General features: G+C 43.1%; 3 protein-coding genes across 17 annotated transcripts; 1 reads left to right on the top strand and 2 right to left on the bottom strand.

The window, feature by feature from the left end:
* Nucleotides 1-393: 393 nt before the first annotated feature.
* Nucleotides 394-2,846, bottom strand: LOC129600902 (uncharacterized). 5 transcript variants are annotated; one of them, XM_055499560.1, is made up of 9 exons: nucleotides 2,500-2,846; nucleotides 2,328-2,408; nucleotides 1,858-1,884; nucleotides 1,531-1,712; nucleotides 1,183-1,336; nucleotides 1,074-1,115; nucleotides 980-1,009; nucleotides 848-900; nucleotides 394-761 (listed from the first exon to the last, which is right to left on the bottom strand). In XM_055499560.1, exons 1-9 carry the CDS (start codon nucleotides 2,570-2,572, stop codon nucleotides 654-656), a joined length of 750 nt encoding a protein of 249 aa, XP_055355535.1. In that variant the 5' UTR covers nucleotides 2,573-2,846; the 3' UTR covers nucleotides 394-653. The 5 variants fall into 5 exon arrangements, with proteins under 5 accessions (XP_055355535.1, XP_055355533.1, XP_055355534.1 ...); XM_055499558.1 differs by having other exon boundaries at nucleotides 1,531-1,766; XM_055499559.1 differs by having other exon boundaries at nucleotides 1,869-1,937.
* A 338-nt stretch (nucleotides 2,847-3,184) lies between these two features.
* On the bottom strand, nucleotides 3,185-5,891 carry LOC129600898 (uncharacterized). Of its 9 annotated transcripts, none has more exons than XR_008692169.1 (10): nucleotides 5,671-5,891; nucleotides 5,517-5,597; nucleotides 5,372-5,452; nucleotides 4,745-4,947; nucleotides 4,615-4,675; nucleotides 4,494-4,547; nucleotides 4,190-4,237; nucleotides 3,569-3,624; nucleotides 3,410-3,505; nucleotides 3,185-3,313 (listed from the first exon to the last, which is right to left on the bottom strand). XR_008692169.1 is itself a non-coding variant. In XM_055499546.1 (10 exons), exons 1-9 carry the CDS (start codon nucleotides 5,723-5,725, stop codon nucleotides 3,423-3,425), a joined length of 711 nt encoding a protein of 236 aa, XP_055355521.1. In that variant the 5' UTR covers nucleotides 5,726-5,891; the 3' UTR covers nucleotides 3,185-3,313; nucleotides 3,410-3,422. The 9 variants fall into 9 exon arrangements, 7 of the variants coding, with proteins under 7 accessions (XP_055355521.1, XP_055355523.1, XP_055355525.1 ...); XM_055499546.1 differs by having other exon boundaries at nucleotides 3,410-3,494; XR_008692168.1 differs by having other exon boundaries at nucleotides 3,410-3,624.
* A 103-nt stretch (nucleotides 5,892-5,994) lies between these two features.
* LOC129600896 (cilia- and flagella-associated protein 61-like) lies at nucleotides 5,995-14,640 on the top strand. Of its 3 annotated transcripts, XM_055499540.1 has the most exons (9): nucleotides 5,995-6,219; nucleotides 6,603-7,164; nucleotides 7,900-9,180; nucleotides 9,589-10,109; nucleotides 10,453-11,838; nucleotides 12,341-13,002; nucleotides 13,172-13,447; nucleotides 14,033-14,124; nucleotides 14,209-14,640. In XM_055499540.1, the coding sequence occupies exons 1-9, from the start codon at nucleotides 6,011-6,013 to the stop codon at nucleotides 14,413-14,415; spliced, it is 5,196 nt and encodes a 1,731-aa protein (XP_055355515.1). In that variant the 5' UTR covers nucleotides 5,995-6,010; the 3' UTR covers nucleotides 14,416-14,640. The 3 variants fall into 3 exon arrangements, with proteins under 3 accessions (XP_055355515.1, XP_055355516.1, XP_055355517.1); XM_055499542.1 differs by lacking the exon at nucleotides 5,995-6,219 and having other exon boundaries at nucleotides 6,845-7,135; XM_055499541.1 differs by lacking the exons at nucleotides 14,033-14,124; nucleotides 14,209-14,640 and having other exon boundaries at nucleotides 13,185-13,322.
* Nucleotides 14,641-14,728: the final 88 nt, after the last annotated feature.

The following is a 14,728-nucleotide window of genomic DNA, read 5'->3' on the forward strand; positions in this document are numbered from 1 at the left end:
TATGGACTTTTGCATGACGTACTGTAATATACATATTTTACCTAAAGAGCAAGTATTTATGCATCCGCTATAGTCTCCGTGGTTACACTCATTATGTTAATCGTAAGTACTGTTAATCGCTGTGCAGTGAATACTTTTTCGAGTGCTCTTTACGTTTCCCATACTTAAGACCTGGTGAAACCATCTTCTGACCACTGGTTAATAAAAAAAAAACAAAAATCTATTGGCAAACCTATGGAAAATATGGAATTTTTTAAGACCAAGCTGGACTAAAACTGACCACGCGTTGACGAGTCTATAAAAACGGCGCATAAATATGTTTTGGTCGGTAAGATTGTATGAATATATAAAGACATACGTAAATCAAGTAGGGTACAACTACGTGCAGGAAAAACGCTTCACAGTCCACAACATTTACTCGTGTATTATATTACGACATAAATTACGAACTACTGTGCATCAAGGAAAATTAACCTGCACCAAAGCTATCAAAAAAGCGAAATTCTATCTCATGTACGACCGCAAATATCGTAGTGTTTGAAGAGACACATTTTAAACACAAAGATTACCAAGTACATTACCGAAAATATTCAACCTAAAAATTAAAAAAAAACAGTTTACATTTTTTGCATCAGCCTCTTGGAAAGAATCTTTCATGCAATATCTTCATCTTCTTCATCCTCGTCATCCGACTTTCTCTTCTTTTTCTTTTTATTACGTGTCATCCGCCAGACCATAAATAGGATAATCAGCGCAATTACCTAATTAAATATAATACACAGTCTTATCTCCTCACAGCACGCCAGAACAGTAAATAACAGCTATGAAACAATGATGTGTGTATTACCAGAACCAATCCAACAATAATTGCAATTGTCGTTGTAGACAATCCTCCCGTTTCTACTCATAAAAGCCGCGATTAACAGTTGCCGCATTCAACCACCCAAAAAGGCACACACAATAGCGCGCAGTGTTTTACCTTTCTGTGCAGGGATAGGGGTCGTTGTGGCTAAAGAGAATATGCGTCATTTATAATGCGTTTACATAACTTCGAAGTACCTTAAGCCTCTTACCGTTCACCGCTCTGCCCTGTGCGGCCGCTCCTCCTTCCTTTTCTGAAGAAGGTCGAAAACTTGTCATGACTCCAACTGGTTGTAAGGGAGCAATGAAACCATTACTAACCAGTTGCTCCTGGGTATGTTTCGGGAGGAAAAGTGAGCGCAGGTGTCGATTCGGTCCTTGATGGCAGACTAGGAGGAACCGGACCGTCCGGAAGCGCTATAAGGTAATCGACGTCCTCTTTGTTCATGCGCCATTGAGTATAAGTCATAGCTTGCTATCCAGCAAAGGGAAATAAACAAATTCATTTGTAAAAAGAAAACTGTCACAGCCGTGGTCGTAATGTATTCGTGATGATTCGCTGTACGCAAGAACGGTAGCTACTTGTACAATCATGCGTTGCCCCGCACTGAAGCAAATGTTTAACTGAAGCACGTAGCAGCAAGAGGAGAAATGGCATTACCGTCGTACTTGGTCATTATCATGAAATCTTTTCAACTTCATAACTTGGTTGTATAGCATGTTGTTGCAGCCGTCGTAGCTGCACACACATTCGTAGGGCAGTCCGATGAAATAGCAATCCATTGTGCCATTGGGAGGCCTATCTGTAGTGCGAACTTTTTCGCCAACGTTCGGACATCCGCGGATAAGATCTGAACGAAAAGGCATCTGATTATCGGGTAGCGGATTGGATCTTTTAAGCTGCACTGAAGGCAGAACAGCAGCCAGAAATTATTATCGATAGATTCACACTGTTGACCCGAGACGGTTTGCAGTATCCGCATGCAGGCTGTTTACCGTTGACGTACTGTAGCCTCCGGTATCCTTCAAATAAATGCGCACGTCACAGTACCCCTGGTAGCACGCTTTTGGCACGGCTGCAAGATAAGACTTTTGCAAAAGGCATCCAGGACAAAGTACAGAGTAGAATCCTGTACTACTCTGTACTTTGTCTTTAACAAGCCATGGCGTTAGCGTTGAGTAAGCAGAGATTTCGGCAGAAAACTAATCAGAAAAACGTAAAGCTTATGTGAGTTGTTGATCTGCTACTTCACACAGCAAAAGCAATTTCGGGTGCAGTACTAGATTATGTAATAATTTACACGCGATATAACTCATCCAGAACGTGTACAACAATCAAAATCCCAAAAACCACTACCAACTTTAAAACAACCAAAATTAGCATCAATAATTTTCAATAAATATATGTGTTTTCCAGCTACATCGTCGGACAATTAAAACGATATACTTTCGGCGTGCTAGCTTACTTTGCGGTATAGGTCCAGCGGAGCAAGGGCTGTCCGAACTATCCTCACAAGCCGTGCACACACTTCCTCCGCATCTCATCACTGTCCAACAAAATATAATAATTATGCGGCTAGTGGTATAACGTAATAGTATGAGAAATCCCAAGTCGCCTACTGTACGCTTTGTTATTACCTCGAAATGACAATACATACAAGCCAACAAGTATTCCTACGGGCCACAGAAAAATCCGACCGAGATCACACATACAAAGCCAACTGAAACTCGCGAAACCATTTGATTATGAGAGTGCGTGCGACTAGTAACGGTTATCCAAATTTTTTAAATCAAGCCGATCGGTTTTGCCTAAATATAAAATTCAAATTTCATGTTCGTCATCAGAAATGGTGATGGTGAACGGTTCGAATCTACAAAATTCTATGGGAAGGATAGGGTCAACTGAATTCAGAAACCAGTAAGTATGTGAGAAGTTTTCCGTAAGTACTTAATTTTCCCAACGTGAGATAGTTGATTGACATAGAATATGCAAGGTGTGTATTAGTCGATAAGTTGCCAGGCGAAATTTTCAATAAGATCCAGATGGCTTGGTGCGCCACTTGGTGCGCCACTAGTAACACTCCGTATGCAGATACTTATCTGAAGCTGTGTAAAAGCGTTCGTATGTGGATTAAGCTATTTTCTCACCGGAATCTACTGCCCGAATGAAACAATAGCTGCTAACTGCTAAGTATTTATTATGTTCAGCCAAACCGTTTCCGGTGGCATTTTTAGAAAAATTGTTTAACTGTTTCTGTTGTGCAAAAATATTCTAGAGCCACCGTGAATACCGAAATGCAATACTCAGGGATTGGTAGCCACATTTTATGTCGATTTATGTCGCAGTTGTCTGGTTTGACAGAAAAATATACGCTGCACGAAATGAAAGTAAACACACCAACACCTCACATCACACTAGACGCAACAATAAACGGTTACTGAGTTGAGGAATCTATAAAAAATCCAGAATGTAAATTCTCAATAATCAACATCACAACGTACGCACTAGACTAATATTTCTAAACATAATATTGCACTCAGCGTGTACCATCGAATTCCCATCAAGCTCTTCCTTTAGTTGAGCTCTGGCGACACTGTCGTGTGCTGGCGAACATAACTCCGCCAATCATAACCTGGCAAACACCTGGCAAAAATTACTTGATTTGCAGATTTGCAGTTTATCACGGACGCGAAGGAATTGGCATACCACCGAAACGCCGGCAACGATCACGATCATTTCCATCGACATTCTTCGCGATCCTGCTAAATTACAAAATATCCCGCTAGCCAAATGAACGAAATGTTTCAACAAGCGATTTATGGAACCGCCTCGTTTCGGTGCACTGACTGCGCAAATAGTTTGCCCCACATTCTCGGGCCGGGGTCAAAAGAATAATGTAGATGCCAAATATACAAATTATATTTTTGGTTTTTTATGTAAACATATATACCCATTCACTGAATCCAGTGCGCTGGCTGATTCCGTGTACAAGGGAATTAGCCGTGCGAATTTGGAACATTTGCGACATTTTTTGCGGCAAGAAACTGCGAAGAACATGGAAGCTAAGAAAATCGCTGCGTTTTGGTCTTCGGCTGCATTGTTGCTGTGCCATGACACGCTGGGCATGCCTTTGAAACGGCTTCTGCGTCTTATTACTCCGTATAACAACGACTATAATTGTCAACATTCGTGCTACTATTCGGTCCAGCTGAAGTCAACAAAATCGTACTGGCTCGTTCGTTTATAGCAGCTATTACGTTTTGTGGTGTCTGCCATCGCAGCTCGTTCCAAAAAATCAAACTGAATAAAATTACAGAAGTCGCATACCAAGACGCGGTACAGAAGACGTGGCATTCCGAGCTGATGTTTGGTTTCCTACAGGAAGTACATCACGTGGCAATAAATCAACGTAAATCAAAAGAACTATTGCGGATATGCATGCAGTATGCAACCTTTTATGTCTAACGGCTCGGCTATTTAAGTATGTAGCATATGCGTGCGAGAACTGATGTAAAAGATGCCTTAATGTTCTGTAATCGAGTGATTCTAACAAGCTCGCAACAACTGATACGGTACAACTCACTTGTCAGTAAAAGCTTAATACCTGCTTACAGTATGTCATGCTATATACCTGATCTGGTCCTTCCCATAGCCGGTGCGCCGCCCATTTTATCGTTAATATCGTCTGTTACAACCCATAAATTGACATTACAATCGGTTTGTAATCAGCGCACTGTGTGACCCGAACATACCAGACATATTGGCGACCCATGGTGCCTTGATTAACTGCTTGGCTTCTTCGGCTGTGAAGAACTACTAATAATTTCCCAAGCTTGTTCACCGTTAGAAACGACCGGCCACAGTACAATGTAGTAGACTTACACGTCTGCCTGGTAGTTTGTTCGTCTGTATGGGGATAGCGGCCATCAACCTTTCCAACTGCTCGTAGGAAAGCCCATTGCAGAGATCCTGCTGACAGATGCAGGCGTCACGGTTCTTGTTCCAGTTCTCGCAGTACATGGAGGCGTTTTGCGGGATGGGGATGTCGGTCGTATCCATGATCAAGGCACAGCTCCGGCTAAAAGCTACAAAACACGAATGTTTGGATTGCTGAGATTGTTCTTTAACCATACGGCTTCCCCGCTACAGTTTACTCTTAGGGTTTTACCTCAAAATTAGTTACTAAAGTTATTTCCTGGTCTAGTTACTGTACTAATGATTAGTACGTAGACCAGGAAATAACTTTCTCAGAATAATAAAGTTCAAATTTGTTATGGAACTGAAATTTTCTGAGCCACAAGGTATGGTCAAATTTTGAAAAATTGAGACCGGCATTTAAAAAATTGCTTTTGACGGTTTTTTCGATGCTTTACTGTTGTCCGAGCAATTTTTAGCAATTAATGTAGAACAAAAACTCGAAAACGGAGTTAATGATGACAAGAAAAAGGAAAAAATGCCAGAATGCAAAAAGAAGTCATACAACGTTTTCTGCAGTATACTTTGACTTACGATTGCTTAGTGGAGCGTTGATGACCTCAAAATACTCTGTCCTGCAGACTTTGTCACAGCTTGTCTGAGCACTGGCGGAAGCTGCAGGCATCAAAAGAACAATATTTATTGCAAATTGCTAACATTTTAAAATCCAGGAATATACCAAGATCGTTAACGGAAACGTCACACGTGGACCCAACCGAACCGGTACACTTGTAGCAAGTTAGTGGGCGTACTTGATTAACTGCAAGTTACAAGAACACATAATCAGCCAGAGTCACACAATTTTGATTGACAGTAAGTGTCAAAGAGATTACCATTAAACCAGAATTGCAGAAACACAATGACGATAAAGGAAAACTGACAAAACATACATCAGTAAGTTATTGCTCTTCTGCCCAGTAAATTAAATTAATAAATTTATTGGAATATAAAACTTCCTAGCTGAACTGCGTGTCTAGAAACAAAAGCATCGATTTCTAAAGCTGTAGCTGTCTCTAGTGAAGACCAGTGAAATACAAGACGGCTTATTTTTTGATAAACTTTTTACCATTTATAGTAGATCGCTTCCGGTTTGAGGTTTTAGTTCCCAGGCAACGCTGGCATGCTGTCAACTGTGGTGTCAGGCATGTGGCAAAAACGTGGGATTTAGCATAGATGAATAGTACTTCGCGGGCTATGAAGAATAACGACAATGTATCAGAGTCAGCGCCACGGGTATCACATTACAGAACTAAAGGACCAAAGGTCTACAGTCGATTTAAGGCTCGCAGAACAGAATATGCGGATATATCAGTTTTGCAGACGCTGAGCGAGGAGCAATGGAACGCAGGGAGGTTTGGTCGTCAACGTCTTGAGCAGTTACTGTAAGCAAAAATTCCTTCTCAAAACCCGCAAAATCTTAATCTTCGGTTTTCGTTGTGCCCCGATTGTTGAAGGCGCCTTGTACAGTTTCATTTTTGTTTATTATTAGAAATGGAGATGACAGGTTAACGCGATATAATTATTATGCGTTATATTGAGAAATTCTTGTGAATACTGCATATGCTCTGAAGATTTTCATTTTAAAAAACTGATCAGTATGCTTCACATTCGTTTCGGATTTTCAATATTTTTAGCAATTTTATTTTGTTACTTTGGCTTCCTTTGGCCGAGCTTGTTTTTACTTGTACTACTTCATTTTAAAAGGTACGAGTATAAATAACTAAAATACAATAGACTGCATGCTCATGATTTCTCTGCATTGCAGTGAGAACAGCCTGTACTCCGTTACCGTGATCGAACAGACCAAGCGCTTTGAGCACATCTGCGGTTACGCCGCCTTCAGCGACATCCCCACCCGTGTTCTCTCGCATATCCCAAACTGGTCGGACATCCTTCAGTCTTCTCTACCAACGAAATATTTCTCTAATGGGAACACTATCTTTCTCAGTGCATTCCTTTCCGAGCCATCCTCCTATCCTAAGATCTTGGAAGAATCCCTCACGGTCCTCTTCCATCTGCAGCCGGAGTTGGATTACTGCTTAGTCGTCACGGAAGGCAGCGAACTCGACTGTGTTTACCAGAAATGGTTTCCAGCATGGATTACATATACAGACGGAACGGCGGAGTTTTGTGTGGGCATTTGTCGAAAGGAATATGTGTTTCCCCGAATGGAGATCCGAGAAGCGGGATACGATGACGTTCCTCATGTTATTGGATGGTTCGGAAGGCTTCACGAGAAGGTGCGGAGGGAAGTTGGAGAGATATGGCTGGAGAAGATTGTCAGGGCCAGTCCGCAGAGTAAGGATACCAAGTGCTTTGTCGTTAAGGTAGATTACTCTGCGATTTTCTATACTCTTACAAAACCAAGGGGCTTTCCGTTGCCTGTTCTTCCCTTCATTTGCTTCTTTGCCACATTCTATCTGCTTAACGCAGAAGCCGCATACTTCTTATAATTTATCACAAAATCACGTAGCGGAAATCAGTTCCCAGGAATGTTATGCGTGGGAATATGCTCCGATACAACCGAAAGCTTTTCTGCGTCGCATTTTTTTCTATCGTTCCTTCTTTGGGTTCTTTTGTCCTGCATGCACTATTAATTTTCCCGATGCTGAAAGTTCTATATTGTATTTTGTTCTATGTTGTTCTATGTTCTGTGTTGAACTCAGTGCACACGATGAGGTAGACAGTACCGAATTGTAATAAGCTTGGGAACACAGTTTTGCTTTATAAAACTGCAATCAGATCTTAGTGCACTGTAGTGTAATTCTTCTCGCAACTTTGCTAAATAAATATGTACGCTGTTTTAAATGCTAGGCTATCTATTTATCTCGTATCTCAACAATTTCTCGTGAGGCTTTCGTCTACTTCCATCCATTTATTCGTATGCTGTCTGTTCTACCTGTACAACCAGTGCACCGTGCACGCACTTTCGAGATCGCATGTCAGTCAGCATCCGCTTAGGAATTAGGATTACGTGCAACATTTTATATTGTCGTTCTAGACTTACATTTTCACAGTTTTTGAAACACTAATCATTCTAACAGGTCGTTTATTTTTACTAGGATACGCAAGACACCATCCGCGGCTTCATCGGCTTAACAACTGCCAATATTGATTGGGATTATCTGAACCATTACTACGAAACTGATATCTTTCACCGGTTCAAAAAGATCACCGACTTTGACCGAGTGGCCGCGAGGTACTCCAACTGTGACATTGACCTTGGCGGCACCACTTCAGATGATCCTATCTATGGGCTACGGCAATCGGCTCCTAGCTTTGCGGAAGGAGGAGCGCCAGTTCTACCGGAACAAGAATCAACGGAGATGTTTATCACTGCTCTGGTTAATCAACTGGATACTGAAGCGATAGAAAACGAGGAGCAGAGGCGGGGTACCATTGAAACAGCTAAAGAAATCGTAGCAGAGTTGGTGGATGCGGCAAATGCACCGGACAGACGCAGTACCGCGGCAGTCACTTTAGACGCTGTTGAAGAGATCGAGACAGCAGCAAAAATTATGATCCGCGAGAGTCGCACAAATGTGGAGAATGCGAAAGCGATTGTAGAGGACATCGTAGATTCTTCAAGAGATCAAGCTGAAGAGCCGAGAACAACGGTCGAGGCAGCCGCTTTGCTGCTTGATTCCGTAATCAACGAAATCGACCTACCTGACGACGACACAGGACCGTATGGACTACTCGAATCTCCTGCAAAGGTTATAGCATCCGCATCGTCAACTTTTGACCTTTTATCAACCGCTCGCGCAATCGTAAATGATATGTTGGAAACAATCGACCATCCACGAGAAACGTTAACAGCACTGAAATCTTCGTTGCTGGCTGTTCCCAAAGTGGTGATCCCGGTGATTGGTCCATCAGCCAGTGACATCGACTTGGCGGATTACAGAGAAGATTCAGTGGATTATTCACCCAGCTTCAACATCGATGATTACGCGAAACGGTTAGTAGGGAGTTTGGTGAAAGTAGCCGAGTCGTCGCATTCTCTCACGCCCGCTTTGACGGATTCAGTCAAGAGTTTGATTAACTTTCTGGAAGAACAAGGAGTCAAGATGGCGGAACTGCGGGATCACGTAAATAGCGTGATGGACGTGGCGGGTATCGATGAGGCCACGGTGCGGTCCGTGGAGAATCTGATCGCCGATTTGGAGAGACTGGGATCCGATATAGTGGAAGAGGTCACGGAGCCGCCCTTGTCTAAAAACACACTGACGACGTTGCAAATCCTGATACAAAAATTGGAGGAGCAGGCGCAGGCTGAACTGGCGGCGGAAGAAAAGGAGTTCGATCTGCGTCTGCGACCCAGAAGATTCAAACTATCGCAGGTAAGGGAGTAAATGAATTAGAAAAAACCGGAAGAAAATGACGAAAAGAAACTGTTGCTACTGGTTCCTTGCATCCGCACAACGGCGATAAACACAACTCTGTAGTTGTAGTTATTTCAATCAAAAGCTGTTTGTAATATTTATAGTGCAGTTATGCGTAGCTACAATAACATTTTGAAAATTCAATGCTAATTAAGACTGTTTTAAAAATTCGAATCTTTTAAGAAATCGGTTTAATCCATTTGCTAATAGTTAAGCACTAAATTGGTGTTGCATGCGCTGCAAAATATCTAGGTATACTACTGGCTAGCTAAGCCTTGAACCCTGACGTTTGCAAGAAGAATATGCTACAATATTATGTAAAACTGATGAGCCATAGTCAGCAGCTGTTGAACTTTTGCATTATAGGTTCCTTACGAATTCTCCGTGGAAGCTGAGAACCTTCCCTTTGGCACTTTCGCCATACAAAGCACCAACATCGAAGATCTCGTGCGACCGGCTCGCTTATCCATAGGTACAGAAGCTGCCGACCGTTTAGCCGCGTTAACCGGTGGCATCCGGGATATCGTCACCGGAATGAATTTCAACGTTAAGAAGCCAACTGTACCTGTGTACGACAGCGAGCACAACGTCATCCCGCCTACCATCCATCGGGAAAAGGAGAATGCTCCCGTCCGCAAGAAGCCTGACCAGCCGCGTATTCTGGACACGGCGGATGAGCTACTAGAACGCGCGCTAAAGAATCAGCACGGTATTAAGGATTACGCATCGGAACCGATGTTCAGCAGTGCCGATGATCTCGTCAGGGTGCCACAGCCGCACATCGCCAGCAACCGTCAGGAGCCCGGAGTTCGGCATCTTCAGCGGCGATACAATCAGTTTTACCGGAATCCCGTGGTTGGACGGTCACATGAATTCAACTATATTGAGTAAGTAAGTAAATAAACAAACTGGTATCGAATAATAACATAAAGCTGAAGTACTTTATATTTTAACGTAGAGCATCAATCGCATATTGAGCAGCGCCAGATGCCTAGGCGCTGTACGTGAGGCAGGCTCTGTTGTATCAAAGTTGAATTGCTCCTTTTGTATCTTAGAATAAGAGACATAGCACCGAGCCTCCTTTTCAGAAATACGTATAAACAAGCTACGAAGCTACGATAAATACGAAGCTTGGGGAAAAGCAAAAACTGAATCCGAATTTATAGTGCTTCGCTTCTTCTTTGGTTGCTTTCAGAATAATGCAGCTAACCAATCCCGTGTTTTTTGTAGAGCGCACGGCGGTCAGAACGCGATGTTCCTCTTTCTGTTTTACCTGGATCCTTTATACACTACCCACACCGACGACATTCTAATGCACTGTTACCGCACATTTCCCGGTTATGATTATCTGCTAACTCTTACCACCACTACCGAACCCGACGGTCCGCTACACCAACTCCTCCGCGTCCCTTTCCGGGAGAACCGTTTTTTACGAGAAGACCTCTACATCCACCACATTGCTGGCCTCATCCGCGCACACGACATTGAATTCTTCCCGGGCAGCACGCGCGATCTGGAGGCCATTCAAGCCTTTCTCGGTGGGAAAGCCGATGGTGACCTTCTCTTCAACGCATTCCGCGACGCCGTTTATTACCGCACCAACCTGGAGACGTCACGATTGCTGACAACAGTGTTCCGTGTGGACGGATGTATTATTGGTTTCGCTGTGTATTTTCTGGAAACTGACATGGAGTATCTGGTGGCGCATTACGCATTAGAGGATCTCATGTTCGTTCCTGTACATAGTGACACCGGCTTCTGTCGCATACTGCATTTCATTATCAATCCGCTGTTCAACCATTTCAATCGGTACATTCTGAAGGAACTAATGCGGAGTTCCGGGGCGACATGTTTCTTCTATAAATTCTATCCGGTAAAATCGCAAGCGGAGCGGAAAGACACGCGTCCGTGCTGTCTAGAAGAGATGCTGCTCGTGCGACCGCGGAATGTGCTGAGGTTCTCTGATAAGGCCGACTGGAAACTGCTCCCGCCGCAATCAGCACGTGAACAACAGGAACCATTCGCCTTATACATGGTTAATCGGCGATGGCTCTTCGATCGCAAGAAAGTCATTCCATCCAGGATTGCCGTAATCGGCGCTTCGGATATGTCATTGCAAGTGACACGTAACATTATCCTGAATCCGCATCTCCGCTTTGCAAATCTGATACTGGTTAGCTCGCATGGTATCCCGCTGATCGATCAGGATGACGTGACCGTTAAGGCGTTTCCTTCCGCGAGGCAGTTGTTCACCCGGCGCGAACTAAATCAACTGGCGATACCGGCAAATATTCAAGTGATTTTCGGCACCGCGATTACGCTGGATAAAAGCCGGAAGGTGCTGTATGTCAATGATAAGCAGCGGATTCCCGTGGACTATTTAGTCATCGGCACTGGTTTACAGTTTCTCGATTTCGATGTCAGTGTGGATTCGCAGTGGCTGACTAAGCTGGCGGAGACCGTGTGTGCTGAGGCGTGCGCCGTTGCGAAGATGCCGCCGCGAAGATTCCAGTCGCCCTGTCAGACGCTGACGAATTTCTTCGTGGTTAATGACGCATGGCAAGCGGACAGTGTTATATCACAGCTGGAGGCGATAAGAAAGGATTCACAAAGCGGGTAGGACGTGGTTGAATGTTTTTAATTAATCAAAGCGAGCCTCACCGAGAATCTTTGCGGACTATGTTTTCAGTTGGCTACTAGCGTATATCTTCAGTGCATTTGTATGCAGTATTGTAGTGAAATGGCTATTGAACCCAATAGGTTTCGTTTGGTGCTATTGAACCAATAGGTTTAGGTTGGGTTCGTTTGGTTTCGTTTCGTTTACGTTTGCGTTTACATCCGCAAACACAAATTTGAAATCTAATTTTTGAGTCATAGATTCTACCCTAAATTATCGGCAACACCATAAAGGGGAAATTTCAAAATTTAATCAAACTTTTCCATATAAAATTATAAGTTGTGCCGTCCACAGAAACGAGATAATAAAAGCAGCTAACTATTTTTATCCGATCTCTCTGTGCCGAGTCTGCCGGTTACCGAACATAAAAGGACTGTTCGTTTTGCTTATAGACCAAAGAAAACAACAAAGGTTAACATTGATAGTTTGCAATTTCCATAGGTACTACGTCATATACGGCATGGCTCTAGAATCCTATGGATGCGTGACAACACTCCTTCGAATGGGCATTCTTGCCGAAGAGATTGTCTTCGTGGATCCCGCGCCCGATATCCGCGAAGCCCGCACGGCTTTTAGCTCCCCCGAATGTGAAACCTGGGTCAAAAACCTTATGTATATCAACGGCATCGTCGTATGCAGCGGCTGGCACGTCGTGGCTTACAACGACGGCGACGGCGGTGAAACGATCAAGACCGTGACCTTTTGGACAGACGAGCGGACCTTCAAGACATACAATGCGCGTGCCTTCTTCAACTTCACCGAGAAGGATATCGGTCCGTCAGCGTACACCTTCGTTAATTCGTCGTATTTGGTTATGGATGGGAAACTGGTGGTGGACGAAAGGTTTCATGCAACTGAACAGTGGATTTGGGCCGGTGGCGCCGGCTGCAAGTTTCCGCGGCGTTTGTATGCACCGGACTTCCGGTTAGCAGAAGTGAATGCCAGGGAGATTGGTGACATTATTGCTATGGACTTAATAAAAACTATTGCGCCAAGTCAACTCGGCGGCGCAACGGGGAAAGATGCAGATAGAGTGCCGGAGTTTAAGAAACCAGTTGTGGAATGTACGGAACTGCCTTTTGGATGGTATTACTGCAATATCAGTAAGCATTTATCAAACGTTAACTGGAATAAACAAATTGCTTTTAAGTGCTATTTGGAAAATATACGTACAGCATAATTCTAGATCCTTAACTGACCTTTTGGCAGAAGATTAAAGTAATCGACTAGAGTAATCTTACACTGATTTCGCCAACTTTTACCGATCTGCAGCTTCCCCGGCTAGATTGATACCAGGAGCGGGATGCGGAGAACCAGACGCACGATCCTTTAGAAGAAGCGAGAACCGCCGGGCGTTATCGACAGGAAGCCTTTTGGACGGAAATCTCTGTGAGATCTATCTAGACGAATTGAACAATGTGGGACAGATCGTGTGCTTATCTCAGTTACCGCTGGATGTGCAACGATTGGTGTTAGTGCACGGGATGCAAGAACGCTGGCTCGAAATGGTCATTCGGTTCGAAGATGGATACATAAAGGATTTTTTCGGTGCGTTACGTACACATAATTCTGATTGAATCTACTTAAAAAAACTATCTTAATAAACTGTACTCCCAGCCTCCCGGGTTGTAAATCTAGGGTCAGGTTTGAATGTCGACAAAAGAGCTAACCCATTATAAATCACCGACTATAAATTCAGAACTTTCTCATTTTTATGCTGAGGAACATTAGAATATTGAGCACAGTACTCGGTTCAGATTTATAAGAGTACTTATTTAACTACCAAATACGAAAAAAACATAAACTGGCCCGTACAATTACGTATGCGGTGCATTGACTAATGGCAACAGTCTGCTCCTTTTAAAACTTTGTTTTGGCGACGCCCTATTGATGATGCCAGATAAAAATTCATTTTTTATGCTTATTCTAATCTTCCTCGGTCTGTTTATTCCGAGTGCTCTAAAAATAAACACATAACTAAACATTATAGTGAACAAATAAGTAAAAATCACAATGAAATTGCATTCACGATGCGGCGACTTAGATCAAATAAATCAAACCAAATGAATCTGTCTTGGCTTTGAGTTTTGTGTAGTCAGTATAGTAAATCGCAGGTGCTATTTTATTTTTCAGATTACCTCCAAGAGTTGTGGCTATCATGTGTGCTTTACGATCGCTTTCCGATTCTGAACGGGGAGTTACGCCGACTGCTGTTGGCCGATCAGGTTAGAGCTACTGTAACCATGCGGCTCTGCAGTTGCTGGGCAACAGTTTAAATAGTTTCTCAAGAGCAGTTTATTTATTTTCAGCACGAAGGATCCAATCAGTCCGTTGTGGATATGATCCTGCAATGTTTTCGCGACCAGGAGCCCGTTCACGCACATGACAATTACCGTCTTGAGGATATCATTCGCAGAATTCGCATAACCGGAATTAAATTTGACTGTGTGCAAGCTATTCACAATTTTATGGCGACTAATTCTTCCGATTTAACGATGTATGCGAAAAAGTATTGAACTGATTTGTTAAAATTAGCTATTAAGTTACTGCCTTTGTGCAAGCAGCCTACCTTCAAATAATAGAAAAAAACAATGCAGCTGTTTCTTGACCTCTAGAATAAACTTTTCGATTGAATAAGGTCTATCGATCGCGGTGCGTTGTGCGTTGCTCATAAAACAATATGATTCAGATTTTATCCGAATACTGTAAAAAAATTGTCTGTCTGCGGTTTGTGGATTGCAAAGTTTCTAAAATCGTCAACTATTTTTGCCTCTATTCTCGCTTTTCAGTCTTTAGATCGGTACGATAAATATTCCGTTGTTCGAGGAC

The sequence above is a fragment of the Paramacrobiotus metropolitanus genome, unplaced genomic scaffold, assembly GCF_019649055.1.
Source record: "Paramacrobiotus metropolitanus isolate TYO unplaced genomic scaffold, Prichtersi_v1.0 Parri_scaffold0000202, whole genome shotgun sequence".
In the NCBI taxonomy this organism is placed as follows: Eukaryota; Metazoa; Tardigrada; class Eutardigrada; order Parachela; family Macrobiotidae; genus Paramacrobiotus; species Paramacrobiotus metropolitanus.